Raw genomic sequence first — 25,989 nt, 5'->3', positions numbered from 1 at the left:
ACAGCAGGGCCCCGCTTCTCGGCCTTCTGCTAATATGGCACCAGTGGGGCGATCAGCTGGAAGGGGAGCTGGAGCTCCCTGCACTCCAGCTGATCGTGCCCAAGGAGGGGAAGATCAGCTGTAGTGTGCTACAGCTGAACTTTTCCTCTTCTGGCGCGATCAGAGTCCCACTGGTGCGATCAGCGGGTTAGGTTCCAGACCCCCGCGCTACAGCTGATCCTTTTCATTTTCCGGCGGGGGTCTGGAACCAAACCTGCTGTATGAGTGGGGCCCTACTGCACCAGTTGCTGGAAACCACAGGAGGGGAGAGCCTGGGTCTGTTTTGCTTAGGTCTTGCTTGTGGGCTTCCCTTTGGGGCATCATCTGACCATGGTGAGAACTAGACTAGATGTGCCATGGTGGGCCTGATCCAGCAGGCTCTTCTTAAGTGCTTGAGGGATGCACTTCGCTTCCAAGCAGAGGAACATCCAGTTCTCTCACCTATCTAAAGAAGTCTGTATTTACAAGTGAAGTAGACACTCAAAATACCAGTAGAATAAAAGTCTAAAAGCTGCCTCTTCAAAGTGTCTTTATTTATTGAGAGCATTTCTATACTGCTTAATATATAAAAATATCTCTAAGTGGTTTACAGAAAACTAAAACAATAGACAAATTAAACAATAACAAATGTTACAAAAATGCATAATGTTATATATATGTATGTATGTTACATTAATATAAATTTATTAATGAATATATACAGTTCACAATTCTCCTTGTGACACTCCTCCCCTCTCAGCCTCCTGGCTGTCATTCAGTAGTCTGTCTGGCACCTCAAAGTGGAACTGCAGGGATCTCATCGGGTTAATCAACTTGAATCCTTTTTCACCAGCACATGCTTGAGGTGACTTGCAATCAGCTACATGTTTACTTGTTGTAGCCAATGTTAGTTGAATTCAGAGTAGACCCATTAAAAGTAATAAATCACAAAGTTAGTCATGTCTGTTAATTTTGATGGGTCTACTCTGAGTAGGACTAACAAGGGATAAAACGTCTTTATTGCATTTTTGTGTGTTTGATCTGGAAACCGGGGGGGGGGGGGTAGAAAAGTCCTAAAATAAAATAATTCTTGTGAGGTCTAAAAGAACACAAGAAGAGCTGGGTCAGGCTAGTAACCCATCTATTCCAGCATCCTGGTCTCACAGTGGCCAGCTAGATACATATGGGAAATCCTCAATCAGGACTTGAGCATAGGAGCACTCTCCCCTCCTCCAGCTTCCAGCAACTGGTATTCAGAAGCATATGGCCTCACACCCTGGAGTCAGACCATAGCTATCATGGCTAAGAGCCATTGATAACCTTATCCTCTGTGAATCTGTCTATAACAACATAAGATTGTTCCTAGAGATAGGTTATACCAACGTGTTTAGGGAATGCAATCCTCTATCATTTTCAAAAGCCCTCTTCTGCTATCAAGGAACACACACACACCAGTCTGCATTTAGATTTGTAAGTTCCTGAGGGCAGAGACCGATCTTTTTTTTTCTTTTACTCCGATGGAGCTATATAAATTATAATAAAAGCAATAGCAGTAACATAGCAAAGGAACACAGAATTCAATATAGCCCTAAATAAATATTTAAGACGAGTCTGTCCAGTTTCATCCACGATAAAACCAACCTTTTGTGTAGCTTGACTGGAAAGGAACCAATGACCTAGGGAGGTGGTGGGCTCTCCAATATTGGAGGCATTCAAGAGGCAACTGGACAGGGACCTGTCGGATATCTTTCAGTTGGATTCCTGAATTGAGCAGAGGGTTGGACTCGATGGCGTTACAGGCCTCTTTCAGTTCTGCTATTCTGTGAGTTGATGACTTGCAGAGTTATCCCGGGTCAGACTAGAATGGGGAGGTGAAGAACCTTTCAAAGATGGTGGCTCAGGTTCAGTAAATTGTATGGTGAGGTGAAGAACCTTTTTCAGCTCAGGGGCCACAATCCCTTCCAGTGGTAGGCAGAGCCTAGAAGCAAAAGTGAGCAAAGCCATGAGAATAAACTCTGTCTTTGTACATTACGCTAGATGTCTACATAGACACACCCCTCTCTGTGCTCCATCCAGGCAATCAAGAGGCATGATGGATGACACATCCCAGCCAGGCAAAAACACTCTTGTCTGTAACAACATAAGCTTGAGGTTCACCACCCTTGTCTTTTGGCTTTGTCCTGGTGCTTTTTGTAACATTGAATCTGACTGGCTGAAGATCCATAGCCCGTTCTTCAGCTATAGAGAGGAGAGCTTTGTTTTAACTGACGCACTACGTATTTTGGGATTGAGTCATGACCATCCTAGCTGGGGTTTTTTCCTCTTCTGTAGGGGTGCTTTGAAGAAGCTACTTAAGTGACGTTGAACAAGGTGATTGAGACAGAAATGTCAAAAGAGGGAAGGGAGTAAATTATAAAAATTAAAATTCTTGTCTTAAGCATGAAAGAGAACTGTAGTTCTTCCAATTCAAAATGCAAATAGAAATGAAGAAAAGAACTAAATTGACAGGAAGCTCTTAGACAACATCCTAACGTGCTAAAGGAGAGAAACTGCTCAGCCTTCTGCAGTGTTGTTTAAATTTTGAAGAATATCTAAACCAGAAACCTAAATTTCAACAGAGGGAAGGGAAGAGAGGCAAAGGTAATGTGTTAGCAGATGCTGTTGCATGTATTTTGCCTGAGACGGGGATGATGAAGGAGTTAAGGCAAAGGCTTCATGAAAAAAGGATGGCAGGGGAGATTGTTGAAAGGAAGTGGTGGCAGCACAGAAGTGTCCTAAGAAAATCCCAGGCTTAAGGGGGCAGCAAAGGGGAATAAGAGTTTTCTTGGAAAGTAAAGGCAGGCGTAGCAGCTGGTCACTCCTGTTCTTATTCTGGGCTCTGTGAACGAGGAGATTTGCTTTTGAGTTTGAAGTCTTTTTTTACTGTCAGGTCTTCAAGACCTTGCTCTAGGAAATCCCACTAAAATCAGTTGCACTGACCCTTTGCTTTGCTTGGAAACAAGTTACTGGCGCCACACTCCAACCAACAGCTTACTCGGACCAGCTGAAATCAGTGGGCATGCTTATGTTGAATGGTGTCCTGTGCAGGCCATTTATAATGCAAAGTGGAAGACATGAGATGAGCAGAGGAGAGAATGATTAACTGTTTGCTTTGTATTGTGCATTATTAGACCTTTAATATCCTGTGGACTGCATTGCCTGCTGTTTCCTTCCTTTTGGGATGCTTTTGTTTTGTTTTTGTTTTTTGCAAAACCCTCCCAGTCTTCACTCTGTAGCCGGTTCTGGCTCTGATTCTTCTGCAGTCTCCTCTTGCTCATCGCTTCCACCACAGACTGATGCGTTTTAATTGGCCATGTGGCTTTGTGCCACCCATATTTTCAGACATACGCCCTCTTCCCCCTCTGCCACCCTAGTGGCATAGTCCAAGCCTGCCAGGCAATTAACTAGTGCCATACAGATTCTTGAATAAATGGACCTCTGCAGCTTGTCCTTACAGAACAGACTTTGACCCGAGCCATTAGTTTGCCCACCCAGCTCTGCTGATCAAAACAAAACTGTGTTAGTGTTCCTTTGGCAGTCTCAGCTCGCTGCATTTCTACAAATGCTGAAAGTGGGAAAGAGCCAGAACTTGGGAAGTTTGGGATGGGCGCTGCTCCCTGGCCAAATTTTGCAGCAGGTAGGGCTTAAGGAATGTTATGAGTCTCTGTTGAATTGCCCCGTTAAGCCACCTGGGTTATGGTAATACTCTGCCTTCATTAATTACCCTATATCTGTAAGGAAATGCAGCTTTTTGCCTCCCAGCATAAGTGAGGAGAAGAAATAGTGATATCAAAGGAAAGCTTCAAAGACTGCTGGGACTGTCTCTCGAGTAATTTCTGATCCTGGCATTCTCTCCACTTCAAAGCGGGATGTGTGTGTGTACTTGGGTAAAGGGGAGGGAGGGTTGAATCCGATTTCTCTAATAGGTGTTGGCACCAGCCCTGTTTGATATTAGATGCAGGGAACATTTTGATTTGTTATCGCCTTTGAAATCGTTCGGACGACCTTCAGAAAATGGCCTCTTGTTACTTTCGTCTGGGGTGGGTGGGAAGAGTAGGGCCCTGGGAGAAAGAGAGAGAGAGGGAGGGAGTCGAGGCCCAGTTTAATTCACATGCAGAGGATGCCTTGAAATTGTGCTCTCAGCAGTTTTTTAGTTACAAATGTGTGTCTTGATTGAAAGTGAAAAGTTGAAGAATAATAGACCTGCAACAATGCATTGTTTAGCACACCCACCTCATTCGTCTGGTTTCATGGTGGAGGGTTTACGAGCCTTGCATATGGCTCCATTTTATTTTTAAAACCTCTGAGAGCATTAAAGAAAAAACCTGGCAAGGATTGAATTACATTCAGGTTGTTCAGCTCCTATCCTAAGGAATTGTTGTTCAGTACTGATTTTGGTTGTTGAGTCTGGTGTCATGCCTTTCTTTCTTTCTTTCTTTCTTTCTTTCTTTCTTTCTTTCTTTCTTTCTTTCTTTCTTTCTTTCTTTCTTTCTTTCTTTCTTTCTTTCTTTCTTTCTTTCTTTCTTTCTTTCTTTCTTTCTTTCTTAACAAAAGAGCAAAAATAAACCAGAGAGGCTTGATCTGTTATAAAGCCATGCTACTCATGCCAAGTGTAGCCATTGAAGGGAAGGGAAGGAGGTGGCAACTTCAGGGCATTGCATCACCATGTTCAGTACAGTGGCTCCAGCTTCCTGGGTCCAGCTGCACAGATTGGAGGAGGCAACTGACTGTGAGACAGGGGCCCTATCTAATTGCCACTTGCAGTATTATTATTATTATTATTATTATCATCATCATCATCATCATCATCTAAAATTTATTAGATGCCTATCTGGCAGGTGAAACCTGTCCCTCTAGGCGACGTACAACAAAAATAAAATACATATCGAAATACAAATTACAGCATACTAAAACAAATTACAGCATATAAATAAAACAACGTAAAAATCAAAATGAATTATGACAGCCAATCCACATCCAACACTGAATAGCTATAACAGATATCCCCACCAACTTAATCAAATTATCAAATTATAGATTATAACCCTCTGGGTAGGGACCTCTCCTCTTGTATTCTGTAAAGCACCTGCATTTTGATGGTGTCATATGAATAAATAATGATGTTAGTTACTAAAACATTAAATGAACAGAGGGGCTTCCTGACCTCTCCTGAGGAAAAACAGCTAGTGTAAGATATTTGCAATTGAAAAAGAGTGGGCCATAAGTCTGTGATTTTGGGGGGTGGGCAGCTGGGAAATGGCAAGCTCTCCTTCTTGATCTACTCCCCAGCTTTACCAAAAGTGTAGCAACCATCTACATGAAATTATACACAGTTACTTAGCAGTGCCTTTCCCAATCCATGCCCCCCACAATCCTTTAAACCCAAAATCAAGGGGAGACTTCCGTGTATTTTCAATATCAAAATGTGTTGCTTTTTTCAGCCTGGTTGTTCTTGGAAAAAGGTGAAAGGCTTCTGAATCACACATGTGTGACATTACCCTGTGATCTTAACTTCTGCTTAACAGAGGTCTCTCCACCACCACTCCTGTCATCTTTCTCAGAAATATACAATATTCAAAGGGGGGCATTTTATTTGGTCCCTGTAGGCCAGTTTTCTGCCTTAATGCAGCTAAATGTTTTCTGTGTCACTTCTCACTGAATGTTGTGGACACAAGAATGCATCAGGGCTTTATGAGAAATGCCCTTGTTGTAGACTCAGGTCTGTGGCTGTTAAATATTCACATGGATCAGCACAGTCTGTTTCAAATGAACTGAAGCAATCTTGCTGTAGAGGTGGAAGGTGAAGTAGCCCAAGAGAGGACCTGTTTGTATGAGTTTATATTGTGGCTATATGGAAATAGGTAACTGCAAGAGACGCTTCTATAGATGCCCATGTAAAAGTGAAGATGCCTTACAGTTCAACCCTAACCATGTCTACTCTGAAGTAAGTCCTGTTGAATTCAGTGGGGCTTACTCCCAGGTAAGTGGGGTTAGGATTGCAGTTTAAGTGACCACAAAGGAAACACGAGCTTACCGGACGTTTGGTTTATCTAGCAGCAGTGCAAACCCTTGAGCAGGATTGGCACTCAACCAGGCATGCTAGGACAAGCTTGCGTCTAAGTACTAGCCTGGTAGCTACCAAGGGAAATCATGCAGAGATGTGGGATGAAGTGTCATCAACATGCAGATGACATCTCGACCTCTTTGGTCCCATACCTCCTTGTCCCAAGAAGGCTGTTGACATCTTGAACTGGTTCCTGGAAGCTGTTTTGGGACGGATGAGGGAGAACAAGCTGAGACTTATTCCAGACAAGATGGTGGTATTATAATTAGGTAACTAAATGGGGGCTGCACTCCCCCTGAAGGACCAAGATTGCAGTTTGGGACATGACTCGGCTGGCAGCATATGAGAAGATGATTTTCCATAAATACAAGAAATATGGGAAATTCTCTGATATATGGTTTCTTTACACAGATCTGTTTGCTTGAATGTCTGAGCACTGGCTTGGTGTGGACCACTAGCTGTCTTCCCGCTACACACACACACTTCCCTTCTCCCCCTCCTACTCCTTACTTGTTTGCACAGAACACATTGTTTGATTTATTATGATTTATTATGCATTGTTTGACTGTATTTGTGTGTTTTTGTTTCTCTTTGGAAAATTCAGTTAAAAACTATTAATTAAAAATAAAAAGAAGCTCACAGTTTGCAGAGTACTTTTAGGCTTGGCACTAACTGGGGAAACCCAAGTGGTAGCAGCCAAGTGCCATATGTAAGCTTGGGCTGAGACACCAGCTGTGCCCCTATCTAGAGAGACCAGATCTTTCCTCAGTTGTCCATGCATTAGTGACATTCTGACTAGAGCTATTACAGTGCACAGAGGCTGCCCAGACAAGATGGGCTGTCTTTAAAGACTGTTTGGAAACTTCAGGTGGTGCAAAATGCAGGCCACTTAGATACCTGGCTGGTGCTAGGTGGTTGGCTTGCATTACACCTACACATTTCCAAGCCTAATTTAAAGTGCTGGCACTCAAGGCTGTACACAGGGTACAGCTGACGTGTTCAGGAGGCGGCTCCACTACAGACATGCCTCCAATGTGTAGACAGCACTTGGGAGGGACTGGCACAGGGGCGCATGCAAGGTGGCCATGTGCAACCTGCTCTCCAACACCAGGCAATTATAGTTGAGTGAGGCTGGATGCCTGAATGGCACTTACGTTGCCTCTGCACTGGCCTCCTATCTAGTGTGAAGGTATAGGGTTGGAGTCAACTAAGTCTTACTCAGAGAAGACCCATTGAAATTAGCGTGCATGAGTCAGTTATGTCCATCACTTTCAGTAGGACTAGCATTGGATACAATCCTTAGGATTTAAATTAGCACTCTGTTTTGGTTGTCAGTAACAATTCCAAGAGGGATTAGTCTAATTAAAAAAGCTTTAATGAATCTGAGTTTTTTGGGATTGCCATTTGTGTTAATATAGAAAATGGGTTTTTTTCTCCACAGCTTGACATATGGTCCAAATCCAACTATCAAGTGTTTCAGAAGGCAAGTTGTTTGGTTTCTTAGTGGTGTCTGTTTTATTTTATTACAAAACTTGAATATGAATATGTATACACCATTTTTAAATGTGCATGTGTTTGCCTCGGTTGTGTGTGTCTGTGCTTAAATAAGTGATTTAGTTAACTGTTTTGGCTTCCACCTCCTTCAGCAATACAACTGGAGTTTCACATAAGTGCTACAAGGCAAGGTGTCAGTTTTAGGAACATGATGGAATCATCCTGAAGAGTATCAAATATGCAGAGACAGGGATTTAGTTTAAAAGAAAACAGTTTCATCCCTGCTGTCTTCCATATTAAGTCCAAGAGGTATTGGGGTGTTAAGTCTTTTGATCCAGAAATCACATCTAACATTCTCAAGCAAAATATAAAGCTCACGTATGTATCTGTGTGTTCTATATTTAACAGTGGTTACTCCCCCCCCCCCATGGACCATGTGAAAATTGCTGAGGATCTTGGCAGACCAGTGGTCCTCGGACCACAGTTTGGGAACCCCTGATGTAAAACTACCCATCCACCCACATGTCAGAAAAAGAAAGGAGGCTTTTGCTATATGCATTGGGAATGTGAGGGAGCAAGAAGGATTTTCAGATACAAGGTGGCTCCTTGAGACCTGGTCGGACTTTTTGTGTGTTCTTTTTGTTGAATTGTTTGGAAGGTTCAGGAAGATGGGAGCACAAAGAATTGGTAGGAACACCTAGAAATGTATATGTGGGAAGATGGAGATTGTCACCACTACCCCCTATTAAAGAACGATTTGATAAAATATCAGAGTTTGCCTCAGTGGCTAAATTAGCACATTATACTAGATTTAAAGGAGGAAAAGGCAAGGAAATTCCATTATTAAACTGGACTACCTTCTTTGAATATAGGGAGGAAAGATGGTTGCCACCTAATATAAATTACTGGTTCCTTTCATTGAATATAACAAAACAAAATTAGCCGCCACCTAATAGAAAGAATGGATTTACAACATTTTGAAATAGTGTATCTCAAGATCTTTATCAATACATAAGATTACTTTTGATTATTTTGTTGCTAGCAGGTAGGTTATTGGAATATTGTATCAGTAGCTGCCTATGGTATCATTGTGTTATTTGGATGACTTCGTTTTCATGTAAATTTACATTTTAAGCTTTTGTAAAAATTACAATTTTTGTAAATTGTGAATTCTTGTTGCTGTTCTTGATCTTCATATGCAACTGGCTGCGTATTCTAGAATGCAACGTGCAGAGGTTTTCCAGCAGACATGGGAAGGGTTCTGTAAAGATTGAAAGTTTTGAGAGCCACTGCTCAAGTTTGCCAAACAAATATGGCTAAGAGGCCTTTAAGGATATACAGTAGGGCCCTGCTTTGCAGCACTCCGCTTTGCAGCATTCCACCAATACAGCGGTTCTCAATTGCAGAAAGGCCCCGCTCCTACGGTGCTTGTTCCACTTTTACACCTTTTTTGGGCATCGGGTGCCATTTTAAACAATGTTAATCAATGCTTTCCACTTTACGGTGGATTTCGCTTTACAGCGGCGGTCTGGAACAGAACCTGCCGTATGAGCAGGGCCCTACTGTAAGAGCTGGGGCCTGGCCTGGAGCCTTGTCCTTCAGTTTCTGTATATAAGCATTTCCTGAAACTTTTTGGACCAGAGTTCTTTGTTCATCCAAGAGTAAAGAAGTTTTGACTTGTGAGCCCATCTTCCCCCAGATCAAAGAACAGCTTCAGGGAGGAAGGTAGCAGCCCCATTCCCTGACTGGCATGAAGAGGCAGAAGAACACAGTAGTTACTCTGTGACCCTGGAGGCCAGTAAGAATTAAGGGATTAAGCAACCCTTTCTCTCCCTTCTGGAAAATAGATTCCTTGTGTCAGGTAGAGAGGAGTACAATGCGAAGCAATTTAGGACAGAATCAGCCATGATAATCCTTCATCAATAATGCTTTAAACTAATTATAGCCCATTGGAGCAGCTTTCATTCTTGCCATTAAATGTGTTTCTCTCCTTCCCCTCCCCTTTTTTTTGCATTTTTTTACATTATAAATGGGTCTAAGCTGTAGACCTGGCCCCCTAAAGTCTTAGGATTCCAACATTGGATGCAGTGTGGGTGCATGCATGCACACATATATTTATAAATATTTTATTTTTCAAATTCTTGATACAGAGGAATTTAAAAGCCAGCAATAAATTGTAACTAGTCTCAGGTTGATCGTGCACAAGCCCATTCACAAACCACTTAAACCAGAGTACATAGATTGAAATCCATCTAATCCCATTGAGGTCAAAGGCTTTGAAAAGTTGTAACCATTGACTTTTTGGCTGATTTTTTTTAAAGTCAGTTATTTCATAGCCTAATGCTTAAACCTCTTGTCACTGCCATTATATTATAGCAGAAGCCTAAAAAAAAAGGTAACCCAGTTACTTCAGCCAGGGATGGGGACCCTGTGGCCCTTCAGATATTGTTGGGCTACAAACTCACATCATCCCTGACCTTTGGCCATGGTGGTTGGGGCTGATGGGAGTTGGGATTCTGCGGGTAGGCTTCAAACCTACAGAGTCCAAGAAGGTCCAAGGAGATTTAGGCCTCACACTCCAGATTGCCAAACAATGATATTATTTTATTTAGATATTAATTTTTAATCCCACCCTTTCTCTCAGAAGGAGACCAGGGCATCAAACAACAAACAATAAAACACTAAAGACATATTAAAAACAAAACATCTTTTTAAAAAAATCTGTTAAAACATCTTAAAAACAATTCCATTACAGATGCAGACTGGGATAAGGTCTCTTCTTAAAAGGTTTGTTGAAGGAGGAAGGTCTTCGGTGGGGGCCTGCTGGTAGGATAAGTCAAGCATGCAAAGTCAGACCAATCAGGGTCAGGCATGAGTAATTGGTCTGAGTCCAAAGCATGGTCCAGGGGCAATGTCAGAAGGCAACGATGTTGGTGTCAGCAGCAGAGAAGATCCAACCTAGGGAAGGAGTTCACTTTCAGGGTCAGGGTACTAAAGATTGTGATATTCCAGCAACTGGGAAGCTCAAAGAAAGGACTGATATAGCCTGGGCTCCCGCATGCCTAATCCCAGCTGCTGGCATCCTCTGGGCGCTCCCTCTTAAGGAATGTCCTTACTCATAAGGAGCCCTTTACTCCTGAGTCACATGGCAACTTTTGGGTGTCAGGCATGCTGTTCGTCATGGGCCTGAATGTTTAGGCACCTGCACTCTCGAGGGCTGGGGACTGGCTCGACTTCTTCCTTGGACACCACTAGGTGCTTATCTGCCCACACTCAGATTGGAACCCATCCTTAGCCCCCTCAAGAGGCAGCCCTGGGAGACTCACTCCCAGACTCTCAGGATCTCCAGGGTCAGTGATGGGGGAACATTTTCTGCTCCCCCAAGTATACAGTCAATCAGATGTTTGGTTCATCCTCCAATTAGCTGGTGTCCAGATCAGGCTGGTCATGACTGCAGCATGAATATTTTCTTCACCGCAAGTGTTTATATATATAGGTATAGATATATAGATATATATAGATATATATTTCTGCCCAACTGTGTGCTATCCTTTTAAAGCCTTCGTGAAGTTGCTTCTATCCCCCTTCTCCCCCCAATAGCAACAGTGAATAATTTCTACCATGGGCTCCCAACAACTCCTTTCTGTGGTAGGCCCCTTGGAATACCACAGCATTGATTTGCTTTGAATGGCAGGTTTTTCAAAGCCAGGCTGTGGTTTTGTTCTCTCTCTTCAGTGACAATAAAGCAATGTCTGGAGCTTGCAAAGGTACCTGCTCATTGTAGCTGCCAAAATGTTAATTTCTCAGACAGCCGCAGCAAGGCCCTTTTGGGTTAAAGAGCAAAGGCCTCCGTCGTTTCCAATCCAGCCCTGTCATGCAGAGTTAAATTTGTCTTGACTTCTTTGTTTGCAAACTCTGGCTGTGTCAGCAAGACTTGTGCCTTCTTACCCTGATTAGTAGGATACCCGAGTGTGTTTAATTTGATGGGGGAAGAGTTGCCAGAGGGCCCATTATGGCTAAAATGCACAGGTATTTACAGAGGTTCCCCTGGAGATTTGCTTGAACTCCCCTTCTGGGGGTGGATGAGCTTTTATGACCATCCAGCAAACCAGCAGGGTGAGTTTCAGAGAATAGAGCTTAAAAATACAGGGAGGATTCTCTGAAAGGGCAGAAACACAAAGAACTGAGAAAAGGTTGGTACGTCTCCACATTTTTCTGACATTTTAAACTCTGCAGGTGCAAAGACAGTGTCGATCTTTAACCTTTTTATTAACTCCTCAATGTCTCCCTCCAGTAAACCCAAACGAAAAGTAAGGACTCCCCTCCGCTTTTTAATCATCATCATTGAGATTCTTTGTTCCCACCCTTTTTTGTTTTTTGTTTGTTATATTTATGTACGCAAACAAGAATAAAAACAAAAGCAAGTTGTTGAGGAAGGAAATTATAAATGCTATCACTGGCCACTTGTGGTTCTTGAGTGTGGTACTATATAGTACCACACTCAAGAACCACAAGTGGCCAGTGAGATGTGTATTTTTAGGACCCACCCTATTTTCTGTGATGTTGTTTAGGTTATTTTAAACTGTTTTTAATTATGTGTTTTATAATTGTTCTAACCCACCCTGGAAACTCTGAGTGAAGGACAGGAAATACATTCTAATAATAATAATATATCTGCAGCCGCCAGTGCTTTGGTGTCTGTGGCAATGGTTTGGAGGTTACTGGCAGGAATGCTTCTCCTGAGGAGCCCACCTTTTAGCTAAGTTCAAGAGGGGAAAGCCCTGCTCAAGAGTCCATTCCTCAAGAAAAGTAACATCTAATAGAGCCAGTGCAGTTTTTTAGAAGACCCTCCCTATTTATTTATTTATTATTTGGTTTATATCCCACCCTTCCTCCCAGCAGGAGCTCCCTAGTGGTACCCACAGATGCCTAGACCTGGTGAGATTCAGTGGGAACAGTTTTGTTTTTTTTTTTAAAAGCACCTTTTTCAGTAAATTATATTTTTATTCTCTTTTTTAAAAATCACCACTTTTAAACTGTAGGAGAAAAACAATGTGTTTGCACAACAGTGATGACTGAAAAGAAATTGTCCAGACCATAAGACAGAGAAGCTGAGAGCTTAGGAGACAAGATGAGAACTCTGGAGTAGAAGTAAATGAGACAGGAATTTCAGAGTGGAGGGGCTGCCACCATGAGGCAGTCTGGACCCCATTATGAGCCTGGCTTTGCTTGGACACAAAGTCTCTCTCTCTTTCTCTGTGAAGGGTGCAATCCCAAAGCCCTGCTTTCACCCAATACAAGGGCACATAAGTATTGTAATATATGAAGATGTATTCTTGTCATTAATCTCTGGAAACGAGTGTGGAATGAATGTATGTATGAGTCCACTATTGAATATTGACAGTATCTGCTCAAGGACGAGTGATGGGCAGTTCCAGGGTCAGCTGATGGAATTTGTACCCTGCATGACTAGACTGTGAAATTGTAGCAACTGAGCTTTTGGGGGTTTTCCTCCCAAAAAGTTTAAGTAGGAAACTGCATTTCACACCTGATTGTCCAAACTGGAATATTAATCTAAGTCAGGAAACTGGACAGTAATCATAGCCCAACTTGTTTTTAAGGTTTGGTTTTATCAAGAGCCAGTGTGGTGTAGTATTTTCTAAATGAATATTTTATATTGTTTTATTGTAAATCACTTAGAGGTTTTTGTTGATTAAACAGTAAATAAATCTTGTTAAGTAGGCATTAAATGGGCATTGGCTCAGTTCATTCATGTGATGAGTAGCAGCAATTTCCACAATCAGTCAGCCCTTTCCCAAGCTATCATGATTGGGGGATTACAGCAATCAGGTGTACTTCCGCACCGTACTTCCTGCAGAGAAACACAGACAAACATAAACACAGGGAAAGTCCTGGCTCACAATAAGCAATGGTTAGTTGTTAAACAAAGCAACTTCCAACCACGGGTTATGAAGCTGGCTTGTTATCCACTGTTTGTTGTAAGCCGGCATTCTTCGTTCACACATAACAGTAAGCCATGATTCTTTGAAACTGGAAATAAACTTCTTCCCGGTTGCATAGTGATCAGCATTATGTTCAAACCAGCTCATAGTAAGGAACCTGCTTGTATTCCATAATAATGATCCACGTTTTATCTTTGTTATGGCCAGCAATAGGCAGGAGAGTAGAGATAAAGTAGGTTTTTTTTAATACATTTGTCCCTGCAAATGTATAAATAGTATGTAATAACTTAAGGCAAGCTGCATCAGCTACACCACAGAACTGAAATGTCTGCTCTTCCATATTGCTTTCCTGTTGAGCAGTGTGGGCCCACATACTCTCATAAATCCTGTCACATCAGCTCTGTCCTTATTTTCTGTGACTTTGGTGCCCGTTGAGCAGAACGCAAACCATCCTGTAGCTGTACTTTTTCATTCGGCGTAATTCCTTCTCCCCTGCGCCTGTCCTGAAATTATGCAGGCTACTACCAGGGGCACTTCTGTGATTTCCATGCTCATTGCTGCCCTCAAAGCCACAGGGAGAGAAGTGAATTGTTTTTTAGTTCCCCACCCCACCCCCCAAAAAACAACTGAAGGTTCCTAGAACAAAAATCCTTCTGAAATTTGGCAGGTTTTTTTTTACTTGGGACATCTCTCTGATGTATACTGTTATCATACAAATAGCTCACAAATCAATAAAGTTTTATTTATATATATATTTATTATTTGTTTAATTTATATCCCGCCCTTCCTCCCAGCAGGAGCCTAGGGAGGCAAACAAAAGCACTAAAAACACTTTAAAACATCATAAAAACAGACTTTAAAATACATTAAAACAAAACAACTTTAAAAACATTTTTTAAAAGCTTTGAAGACATATTTAAAAAAGGTTAAAAACAAATTGCATCACAGACGCAGACAGGGAGAAGGTCTCAACTTAAAAGGCTTGTTGAAAGAGGAAGGTCTTCAGTAGGTGCCAAAAAGATAACAGAGATGGCGCCTCTCTAATATTTAAAGGCAGGGAGTTCCACAGTTAAACCATCTAAAAACTTTAAATACTGCCATTGCAGGAAAAACCCTGCAGCTATGCTTCAGAAATTTGGCCGTGTTCAACCCAAATTATAGTCATTTCTTGAATACCTGGCGATATTCCATAGGAACACACAAAGCACAAAACTTCAGTTTTCCTGCATTGGGATTCTGACCGCAGGTGAAGCGGGAAGCCTCCAAATTGGTCCAAGCTGAACTAGTCCAGTTTCCAAAGGGTCAGATGGAACCGATTCTTGTGTCAGGTCTCTCAAACGAGGCTTCTGCTTACCAGGGCTGTAGTAATCCAAAATCTGTACACCTTTGTGGCTCTCCTCAGTAAAACTAGAATCTGAGGAAGAAGTTTGGATTGGATGGCAAAACAATGTTATAGTGACCTGTGACTGAGGGTATAATACAAGCGGAAATGGACAGTTTTAGTCCAGTAGCATTGCAGGTAAACGCTGGAGGGAAGAAATAAACATCACATAGAACATTTAGGGGTGGGAAGTTCTGTCAATTTCAGTTCTCTCAGTTTCTCTTTTTGCCAATCTTAAATTCAGTTCTTTGGGTTTCTGCAACAATTTGCGAGCTGTTTTTTCAAATCCTCATGAAACCTTTCCAGCATTGTAATGCAAATTTTTCTTAATAAATATATTTTTGTAGGTAGTTTTATTTATTTCTTAAATTTATATCGCGCCCTTCCACCTAGAAGGAGCAGTTTTGACAAATGTATACATTTTTGCAAGCAAGTCTTGTCATATAATGCATTTTTGTATGCTCTTTTCACTCATATATTCATTTTTATGCACACTTTCCCCTAGTATATGCATCTTTGTAAACATTGTTTGGTTGGCAACCTGCATTGCAAAATTCAAATAAGTGCAAATTGCGAAGGATGCCTGTGTTCCTGTTCTTGTATTGTTTCGGAAAGTGTGAATTTAATAGATTTGGCTTGAAATGCGAACTGAATTGAAATTCTCTCTCATCCCTAGAACCTACGCATGTCTGCCCTGCTTTCTGGAGTGTGAAGTAAACTCATTAATGAATCTTTACACTCTGATCTTTTTTTATTCATTTGTCAGAGAGGATGTGTTTTGGAAATAATTGTAATGTTGTGGGGGTGTCGAGTCCCCACTACCCTTCACTAAGTCAGTGTATTGTGTGTGTGTTTTTCTCTCCATCATTTTGCAGCATTCAACACCCCCAGTGTTCCATGCGACTTTAGCTGGGTGGGGTGTTCTCTCCCCACCCTCTTCCTGTTTGGAGCCCACTTTGATCTGTGTTAGAAATGTTTTTCCTCTCCCCCCCCCATTTGCTTCTGGTGCCAATCGCCTGTTTTTTGTTCAGAAAATTAGTGTTCTAGCCATGCCAGGAATGGCTTTTATCTCCCAGTGGAATCTCATTAGCTCTGCATTACAATAGGAACAGTGTGTGTGTGTGTGCGCGCGTGCTGCTATGTCCAAGTAGTCAGTCACTTTGAATGTGTTAATGGCGATATTTTGTTTTCCCCCACAGCAAGTTCCCTCCCCCAAACGCCTTCAATAGTAATAATACCCCCCCCCAAAAAAAGAGCAACTTTGTTGTGGAAGGGTTAAAAACAAAAACACAAAATCTATTTGTTGGAGGTTGAAATGTAGCAGAAGGAGAACTGTTGCTAGCGGTTAGCTTTAGCTTTTATCTGTGCCTGTTATGTAACGATGAATCTAAGCACGCTTTGTGAAGGGGAAAACTAGGGCATGATTAGGTACCTTGCAAGTTAAAATAGGAATAAACTAATTACTGGCAGCTGGAGACAGGACAGTGTGGAATTATACTGTGGCTTTTTTAGACTTGTTGTAGTGTATATCAGTCTTCCTCAGGCTGGCACCCTCCAGATGCCCAGCTGTGCTGGCTGGGGCTGGTGGGATTTGTAGTCCAAAGCACCTGGAGGGGGCCAGGTTGGGGAAGGCTAGTATACATCTCAGAGGCTGCCAATGTGAACACCAAACAAACTTGCAAAGTAAGTGGGCTGCTCCAGGGAGCCTGTTTATCTTAAAACTACTCTTAGATAAGATGGCTAGCTTCAGTAGCGAGGAGAAAGTCATTCTGGCCTTTATCATCAGTTGGAGGACTAAGGACTGCTGGGTAGTTATGCAAGGACTGTCCCAGTAAGGATGCGAGGAGGGGGGATCACCCACTCCCAGCTTGGTTGTAAATGCCTCTATTTAATATATTTATATATTACATACCACCACTATTTAACGTAGTTATACCTTGCCTTTTAGGGTATAACTCTTGCAAGGCAGCTCGCCACAATAAATAAATACAATACATTCTGGCATTGTCAAATTGATCTCTATCCTCTCCCTTTTCACTTTTTGTGGATCCCTGTGTGACACCAAGTTCAGCCCAACCGAATGTAGAAGGGTTGATATTTCTCTCCCTGCTTGCTACACCATTTAGCAGCACTGGACTTTGTTCTTACTTGTGTGGGGTTTTTTTTACTTTCATATATTGTCCACCACCAGCATTATGTATTGAATTTTAATTGGTGCCAGCTACTTTGAGAGATTATTTGGGAGGCTGAAAAGTGGATGAATGCACCGTAAATGTGCCTGTTGATATTGACAAGAGCCATGAGACAATCTGTATGCTGACCTCCCACCATTTTTACCTTGCAGAAAACCCTGGCAGGATTTTATAAGGCTGAGAGGTCCTGTTTAAGGCCTGCAACCTCCAGTTTGGGATGCTGTGAAAATGCGTGCAGCCTTGAGTTTAGAAGACCCCTCAGATCTTAGGGGGATTGCAGTTGGTGTAGATCACAGGTGGCGAACCTCTGACCTGGAGGCCAAATATGGCTCTCCGGGCCTCTCCCTTGGCCCTTGGAATTCTCCCACAGGCCATGCCCTCCTTGAATGCTTTTGCCTGGCTGAAAAGCTTCCTTGAAATGTGATAATGCCTCTTTCTTGCCTGGAGAGAGTATGGAGGTCTCTCTCTGTCTCTAGATTGTGGCTCCTGGCTCCTGAAGGTTGGGCACATAAAATATATTAATTTTTCTTCTAAAATGTATATGCGGCCAGCTAGCAACAGTGACTCCCATGACAGCTAGCAAGCAAATTATCTAAAAGGAAACAACATTTCAACCAATTGAAATACCAAAGGAGCGGCTTCCTCCTCTCCTCCTCCTCTCCTCCTCCTCCTCTCCTCTGCCTCCTCCTCCTCCTGTTGCATTATATGGGCCTCCATGGATATAACTTCAACTCTTCTGCATGATGTTTTTGAAGCAGCTAAGAACAACGGCAATTCGGGGGAGTGTAGAGCATAGGGTGAAATGGCAGAAGAGAACCTGCGAAAGCTGTAAATGTGGCAGAACTGAGGATTTTCCCTCTGTAGTGTTTTTCCTTCTTGCTAATGATTCCACAAAGCTGCATTGAGTTTCTTCATTCATGGAGCCACAGTCAAGAGGGAATTCATCCCCATTGCTGTCATAGCCTAAAATGCAGCGTCCTTGATGTAGCTACTTTCTCAATATGTTGCACTACGCTGCTTTCCTCTTAGTACTACTTAATTGTGTTAACAACAGTGCTGAAATCTCTCTGGTGCTCACAATTCAAAGGTTTTTTTCCTTTAACTGAGCCATTAGTCCTAGAGACAGAGATAGTGTAAATATTATGCCTCTAGCTAAGTTAGGGGTGCATCTTACTTTGAGCTTCCTTTTCTTTCTGTCACAGCCCAGTGAATGAGAGGGAAGGGTCATAGCTTAGTTTTAGAGCATCTGCTCTGCATGCAAAAGGCCCCAGGTTCCATCTCTGGCATCTCTAGGAGGGGCTGGGGAAGACCCCTGCACTGCCTGTCCGCCCAGACGAAAGACTAGGAACTTGTGGCTCACGCAGGTGTTGCTAGACTGCAGCTCCCATCATCCCAGGTCATGGGCTATGGTGGCGGGGGCTGATGGGAACTGAAGTCCAAGAACACCTGGAAGACCACAGGCTTCCTCATCCCTGTTGTAGATAGTACTGGCCTTTGTATAAGGCAGGTTCCTCACTGATGCCGGTTGATGCTGAAATGCCCCACAGTGCTGTGGTTCCCAAACCTTTTCCCCATGGACCACTTGAAAGTCGCTGAGGGTTTTGGCGGATGTCTTGATTATTTTCTCTGACTATTGTAGCAATTGTAATGCACTGTTCTAGATGCTGTATGGTCTTTAATTGTATTTTAATTGCTTCTTTTACTTATGTAATGTTTTTGTTGCATTGCAATTTTCATTCTTTTTTTTGTAAACAGCTTAGAGGTCTTTACATTCAAGTGGTATATAAATTTTGTTCAATAGGTAAATAAATAAATTCCATAAAATTCAGCTTGTACAGTAAAATACAATGTACAAAATAAAAGAAATAAAAGAAGCAATCAAAATAAAATTAAGAATCAATATGAATATTCTTTTCCATTTATTACGTGGCCATGCTGCAGATCACCTGAAACGAAGCCCATGAACCACTGGTGGTCCAGAGGCCACAGTGTGGGAACCCCTCTCCTAGTGCATTTTGTAGCTCACCTGGTGTCACTGAGCTGTGAACTTGCTGGGTCCTCATTTGGCCTTGCCTTGTGACCTTAAGACAAGTCACCATATCTCAACCTCGACCCCACATCTGTAGTGTCTGGATGATTACACTGGCTCACAATAGGATGGCTGGTTGTGAATGTTTGCTGAGGTTTTACATGAAGTACCTACTACATTTGAAATGTGCATATTCCTGAAAATCAGTATTTGTCAGTGGCTTCTGGCATTCCCCATCTAGGGATGGCACCTCCCTCTGGTTCAGATTGGGCAAGGCTCCCGTCAGTCTTCTTTATCCTCTCCAGGGGAAGGGGCCATCCTGCCCTCCAGACTGGCCTTCCCTGAGATTGGAATAAGTTGGGTTCTCCTCGTGCTGAGTTAGAGCCCTTGCTGATTCTGCTGTTTTTCAGTGGGGCGAGCGTCACCTTGTGTATTGTGTCACCTGTGTTTTTGCTGTGCCTTACCTTTCCATTCACTGTTGCTCTCCAAGTTGGTGTTACCTCCAGTTGTTCGCTTATGCAATGTGAAGGCGCTTATGTGCAATTCTCCCTTCCACCTGCAGCCCCACATCCCATGTCACTCTGGAAAACCTCAAGAACCGCAAGAGTACCTCTCGGTGGAGGGGACGGGAGAAAGCCCAATTCTGTGAGCCTTTATTATTAAATAATTTCATAATTATATCTCCTCTCCTACCATCTAGCTGCACAAGTGCTTGGATGCATTAGGTCATATTGTACTTAATTAATTCTGTCGGGCAGGTTGATGAAAGGGATACACTGAAGGAGATGCAGGTTGTCACAACCATGATAATCTGAAATACTCGGATTGAAACCATCACTGATGAGCTTTTTCCTCTCTTTCTCTCCCTTTTCTCCTCCTCTCCAGGTCACTGATCATGCTACAACTGCCCTCTTGCATTACCAGTTGCCTCAAATGCCAGAGGTGATGGTCAGGTCATTCATGGTGAGTTTCCTCCAATTCTCTGAACTAGGCTAACGTTGCAGGGTAGTTAATGATGGCATGGTAGATTTTGACCTACGTTTTGAAAGGCTGCTTTGGTTAAGGTAAGATTCTGTATCACAAAAGCAAGCCATGTTGTCTGTTGTTCAGCCTCCACCATCCCCGGATTTTGTGGGGAGATGCTGAAAGTCTGGGCAGGGCACTGGAGGAAATGAGGCATATAGGATAGAATTCCAGCTGTTTATTTACCAGAGTATTGATAGAGCTAGGCAGTGATGTAAATGGGGAGAAATGGAAAACAAGGAGCAGAAGTTGATCCCGGATGGAGTGATCATTTGTTTGTAAATCATTTGATATGCATGCAAACTGTTTGAGGAAAAGCAGAAGAGTTCATCCTTAAACAAGAAGGGGGAAGTAACAGAAACCAGCTTCAAACAATGGTTTGGTAGCCCAGATTGAAACTGTGTTGAGTCCTAACTGTGGCTACTGTAAGAGCAGATTAGGCCCACTGCAAAGCCTAGACTGTTAGACTTGGAAACACAGGTCCAAATCCCCACTCACAGAAGCTTGCTGTTGCCCATAGTTGCATTTGCCAGCCCAAACTACATCTCAGTCTTGCTGAGAATAAGAGTAGGGTTCATGTGTAGAGATTCCATAGCTCAATGATAACTGATGGGTTTTTCCATGTGGAAGGTCCCACATTCAACGTCCAGTATGAAATTATCTCTGGTGACAACCTCTGTCTGCCTGAGCTTAGACAATGGGGGTGAGATTTGACCAATGGACTGAAGTATAAGACATGTAGATTCAGTCTCTTGTAAAATTGATATCAGGGAGTATGGCAGAAAGACCACTGCCCAAGACCCTGGACAATCTCTTACATCCTTGGCTTAGATCAGGCATGGGGAACTTTTAGCCCTTCAGATGATGCTGATACATTAATATCCCCTACACACCAAGTTTAAAGTAGCTCACAACAATATATAATAAAGCACAAAAACTCAGCAAGCAGGTGGCTGGCTAAATTCCACATGAATGATGCACTTTCCTCGGTGTGCTTTGCTTCAAAGGGTCTGTTGCCAGTATGCTTTTGACGAGGCCATTGTAGCAACTCTGTCCCCCGCTGCAGCGTGCACCTGAAAATTAATGTGCAGAGACTGCGTGGACACGTTTGCCTTAAGCCGTAAGGTTGTGGCACTGCTTTGCTAAAGCATCATGAATAACTGTTATGAAAGCAAAGCCAGGGTGTTCACCCCCAAGTGCCAATAGCAGCAGGCATTTCGCATGTCAGGTGTTCAATCCGGTTGACAGAATGTACTGAAGTCTTAATTATCCAGACAAGAATGATGGCCTTCCCCTTTTTTTAAACCTCCTTTTTCTTCCAGCAAATGTTTTAAGCACACAATTTGGCCTGATTTGCCTTAATATGACTTATATGTTGTATTTTACTCTTTTATGTACATCGCCTAGAGTGGCCGTTAATTCGGCCAGATAGGCGACTCAAAAATAAAAATTTATTATTATTATTATTAATAATAATAATAAATAATAATAATAATAAAGTTCAGAAAATTTCTATAAGGTTGAGTAACAATAGCCAAATCAAATGAAGATGAAGTAGCATTTGGCTTAATGTCTTGTGTGCCAATTGTCCTCACCTTGACTTCTGCACCCAGAAAAGGTCTTGGTTGTTCTTGGAGAAAGTTATCGACAGCCTGAGATTGAAAGAGAGAGAGAGAGAGCTCAGATGAAGACAGAAGGATTTGTTTCAATAAATGTGGCCAGCCCCTTCTTCAGAGAACATTTTTTTCTTATCGACATAATTCAATAGGACTTCAGCTGACAAGATTCATGAGCATCCTTCATAGTACGAATCTGTCTGTCTTTGAGGCTTTCTTCTACTTCTCAGTTGCGTATCTCCTTGAGCGTGAAATTAAGTTATGTAATGTTGCCTTCTTACTTAGGGCAACAGGGACGACCTACTTAAGGGGCAAAACCTTTCTCTCAAAACACTTTGCCCAGCATTTCATTCCATTTGCCCTCCTTCCTCCCCAGCCTACTACATCCCAAGGCCTATGGGCAGAAAGTGTATTTTTAAAACAAAGCCCTAACCGATTTTTTTTTAATGCAGCTAGAATATAAAATGTTTTACCAGAACTTTGACCTTATCTGCTCAGCGTAGTGCTAAGGTAGGCAGAAGAACCATAGCGGAGTAGTAGGCCCCATCTTTTGTGCACAGAAGAGGGTGGGGATTGGCTTCATCACGGCTGTTACCGGAGAGGAGAGATTTTGCATGCTTTTAATATTTACAGTTTCATGATAAACAGTTTCTCATTAGCAAACATTTGCATGATGAGTGTGGCATGCATTGCCTGAAGTCGTGGAAACAAAATAAACATTGCATAATTTACTGAAATGTTTTGAATTGTTTCACACGTTGCATGTGGTTTTCAATAAGTGAAAGCTACGCTCTTGCCTAATGGAGAGTTGATTTAGAAGCATGCTCCCTAAATGTCTAGGACAGGAACCTTTGGCCCTCCAGATGTTACTGAATTACAAGCCTTATCATCCTAGACCATTGGCTATGCTTGCTGAGGCTGATGGGAGTTGTAGTTCAGCAGCATCTGGAGGGCCAAAGGTTCCCCAACCCTGGTCTAGGACAAGGATAGGGAACCTGTGGCTGTCCAGATGTTGCTGGCACCCACCCTCTCTGGCCATTGACCATGCAGGCTGTGACTGATGGGAGTTGGAGATTCATGTCTGGAGGGAGCCATAGGTCCCTGTGTCTGGTGTAGGAGACAAGACTGTAAACCTACAAGGTTTCCAGTCTCCTTAAGGGTATTCCAAAGTGGAACATAGGAAATTGCTTAGTCAGACCATTGTTTCATGCAGCTCAGTATTGTCTACACTGACTGGCAACGGCTCTCCAGCATTTGAGACTCTCCCAGCCCTACCTGGAGATGCTGGGGATTGAACCTGAGACTGTCTCCATGCAAAGCAGATGTTCTGCTGCTGAGCTATGGCCCTTTGCTTATATAGTTTGGTCACCAAATTACTCTGCAGTCTAGAACATATATTTTGTATGAATAACAGTTAATATCTAGCCATCTCTTGGCTTCTGTTTTTGCCTGTCCCTTCAAAGGGTCACTGGCTGTTTCTCTCTCCTTTCCATGGATCATTTTTTATCGTTACTTTCAAAAGTAGATGTTGCATTTGCCAGCCCAAACTACATCTCAGTCTTGCTGAGAATAAGAGTAGGGTTACTGGCTGTTTCTCTCTCCTTTCCATGGATCATTTTTTATCGTTACTTTCAAAAGTAGATGTTCAGAATTAAAGTGAATAACCAAAATGAGTTCAGCATACCCACTTGTAAGCAAGGACCTAACGTCAATATATTAAAAAGCGTAGTGTCTCTGTAGGGATGAGGCTGTTGTTCAGTCATAACACACATGCTTTGCGTACAGGAGGGCCTTGGATACCCCAGCATCGCCAGCTGGAAAAGACTCCCATCTGAAACATGAGAGAATTGCTGCCAGTTTTTGTTGGCCAGTCTTCCCCAACCTGGTGCCCTCCATCTGTTATTGGACTCCCAACGCCCATCAGCCCCTGCAGCCAGCATTGCCAATGGTCAGAGATGATGGAAGTTGTAGTCTAGCTGCATCTGGAGGGCACCAGGTTCCCTAAGACAATATTGAACTATGTGGACCAATGGTCTGATTCAGCACAAGGCAGCTTAGTGTATGTTTGTTCCCTTGTTCATCCCCAGAGGCCACAGAAACCGACAAAACTGCACACCAGCCGGACGTGACCATATCAGGTACGGGTCTTGCACCCTTGTGGAGCTTGATCCTGATAAAGGAAGGCTTTGCACAAGCTCAGAACTGCTTGAGTGCCTGTGAGGAAAGCAGCCTGGCTCCATGCTTCAAGACGAAAAGATCTGAAGCTCTCACTCCTGGCTAATCTTTTGGCTAACCTTTCCAATTCTCTCTCCCCCCCCCCCCCACTGCTAGGGAAGGTTAGGCATGTGAGAAGGAAAAGGCCTGTACAGATTTGGCCGGCGTTCTCTCACCTCTCAGAGGACAGGGGAAAGCAAGGGGTGAGCAAAGCTCTTTAAGCACCTTCCACCTGTCCTTGTCTTTACCAAATAACCTCCAAAGTTTCTAAATGGGCAGAGCCAGGTTACTGTCCATATGCTGAGTGCAACATAATAGGACACTTCTTGGGGATGAGACTTTAAAAACAAACAAACCAAAACTGAATTCCCCCAGCAGAGGCACAGACAGACAAACTCGTCCCTGAAATCAGCATCTCTTTCTGCTTCCCCAGATTCCTGCCTATTCAGAGCCTTCTTTATTAAAAAGACATCAACCCATGTTGGCCTCTTCCTGAGACTTAAGGGACAAGCTCTAAAGGATATCTGTGAAACTGGTCTTAGAAACGAGCCTGTATGATTTCACATCTGTGAAGCATTGTGACTCTTTGAATGGATGATGTCTGGGTAGTAGAGGCAGACTCCAACATCTCATAATGACAAGGTCTCTCTTTTATGAGCTAAATGGTCAAGCTGAATTTGATTTTGGTCTAGCTGCGAGGAAGGCCTCACTGGTGACCCTTTCGTTACAAATACCTGCTTGTCGCTGCAGGAATTTCTGTTTATGTTGTTGCTTATTGGGAGAGCGTGAGAGAAAGCAGGGATTCCAATAAAGTGGACTATCAGCTATACCATGACCTTGTGGAGTTTCCTGTATACTTCTAAAGTCTCTCTCTCTGTCTCTCTGGGTTCAAGCCAAGATACATTTGCCACCCTCTACATCACTGGTCTCAACAGAAGAGATGACATTGGGAGTGTCCGTATTCAGTTTCCTCACTTTTCTTTCTTTCTTTCTTTTTTTCTTCTCGTCTTTTTTAGACCTGGTTAAGAAGTTACATAAAGCTGTTCCAGGCTCCATGCCAGCGCTGTGGAAAGTTTCTGCAGGATGGCCTACCACCCACGTGGCGGGACTTCCGGACACTGGAAGCATTCCACGACACTTGTAGACAATAGCCCAACTTGGAGGCTGATGGGAGGGTGTGGATGAAGCAGACCTGAGGGTTGGCCCTGAGAAAACGCCTCTTTGCTGTTTTTCCAAGTGTCTATATTTGCATTTCCATCTTTATCAGGGTCGCTTTTTTACCTAAGTCAAAAGGAGCACTGAAACACTGGTAGTTCTAACCTGCTGCCCTGACTCAGTTCAGCAAGGCACCAGAAGGCGAGAAGAGGAGGGACAATACTGTCCCATGATCGTCTTTTAAATCGCTGAGCTTCCAGCACTGAAACCAACCATTGGGATCAATCAAGATCGACACTTAGCATGAATTCCAGATACCTTTGAAAAGGATGTATTGTATAAATTTTGCCACCAAAACACACTGCAGTCTAGAAAATATTTTTGTATGAATAAAAGTTAATATTCAATTGACGTCTTGGCTTCTGTTTCGTCTGTCCATTTCTTTGAGGGGGTCACTGTATGTCTTATTGCTTTTCCAGAGAGCCTTTTTCATATTATTTCCAGAAGTGGAGATTCAGAACAAAATAAATGAAAAGCTCCCTCCCCTTTTTTTGCAAATGTGTTAATCTCTGGTTTGTTGGTTTGTTTTAAAATTATTATTATGGAAGAAGTTGCAGTGTGTTCTTAAAAGCAAGAGATTTCAAAAAGAATCCTGGCAGATATAGTTGTAAATTGTTGTAAACCGCCCAGAGAGCTTTGGCTATGGGGCGGTATACAAATGCAATAAATAAATAATAGGAAGATCGATTGTGGTTTTGCCCCCAGATGTTTGAGGCAGATTCTGCAGAAACTCCCTTGACC

General features: G+C 42.7%; 1 protein-coding gene across 1 annotated transcript; it reads left to right on the top strand.

Moving 5' to 3' along the window:
* Positions 1-3,573: 3,573 nt before the first annotated feature.
* On the top strand, positions 3,574-25,599 carry LOC133373732 (mediator of RNA polymerase II transcription subunit 27-like). Its single transcript, XM_061603848.1, has 4 exons — positions 3,574-3,694; positions 7,563-7,604; positions 20,066-20,143; positions 25,050-25,599. The coding sequence occupies exons 1-4, from the start codon at positions 3,620-3,622 to the stop codon at positions 25,182-25,184; spliced, it is 330 nt and encodes a 109-aa protein (XP_061459832.1). The 5' UTR covers positions 3,574-3,619; the 3' UTR covers positions 25,185-25,599.
* Positions 25,600-25,989: the final 390 nt, after the last annotated feature.

Source organism: Rhineura floridana, chromosome 20 (assembly GCF_030035675.1).
Source record: "Rhineura floridana isolate rRhiFlo1 chromosome 20, rRhiFlo1.hap2, whole genome shotgun sequence".
NCBI classification, from domain to species: domain Eukaryota; kingdom Metazoa; phylum Chordata; class Lepidosauria; order Squamata; family Rhineuridae; genus Rhineura; species Rhineura floridana.
This window is presented reverse-complemented; position numbering and strand designations above follow the sequence as displayed.

Bases quoted from the DNA above. Each gene is read 5' to 3' on its own strand.
- LOC133373732 (XM_061603848.1), top strand. From the start codon at position 3,620: ATGCTGAAAGTGGGAAAGAGCCAGAACTTGGGAAGTTTGGGATGGGCG. The intron at 3,695-7,562 runs GTAGGGCTTAAG...TTTTCTCCACAG, and splicing joins CTGGCCAAATTTTGCAGCAG to CTTGACATATGGTCCAAATC. The intron at 7,605-20,065 runs GCAAGTTGTTTG...CCTCCTCTCCAG, and splicing joins ACTATCAAGTGTTTCAGAAG to GTCACTGATCATGCTACAAC.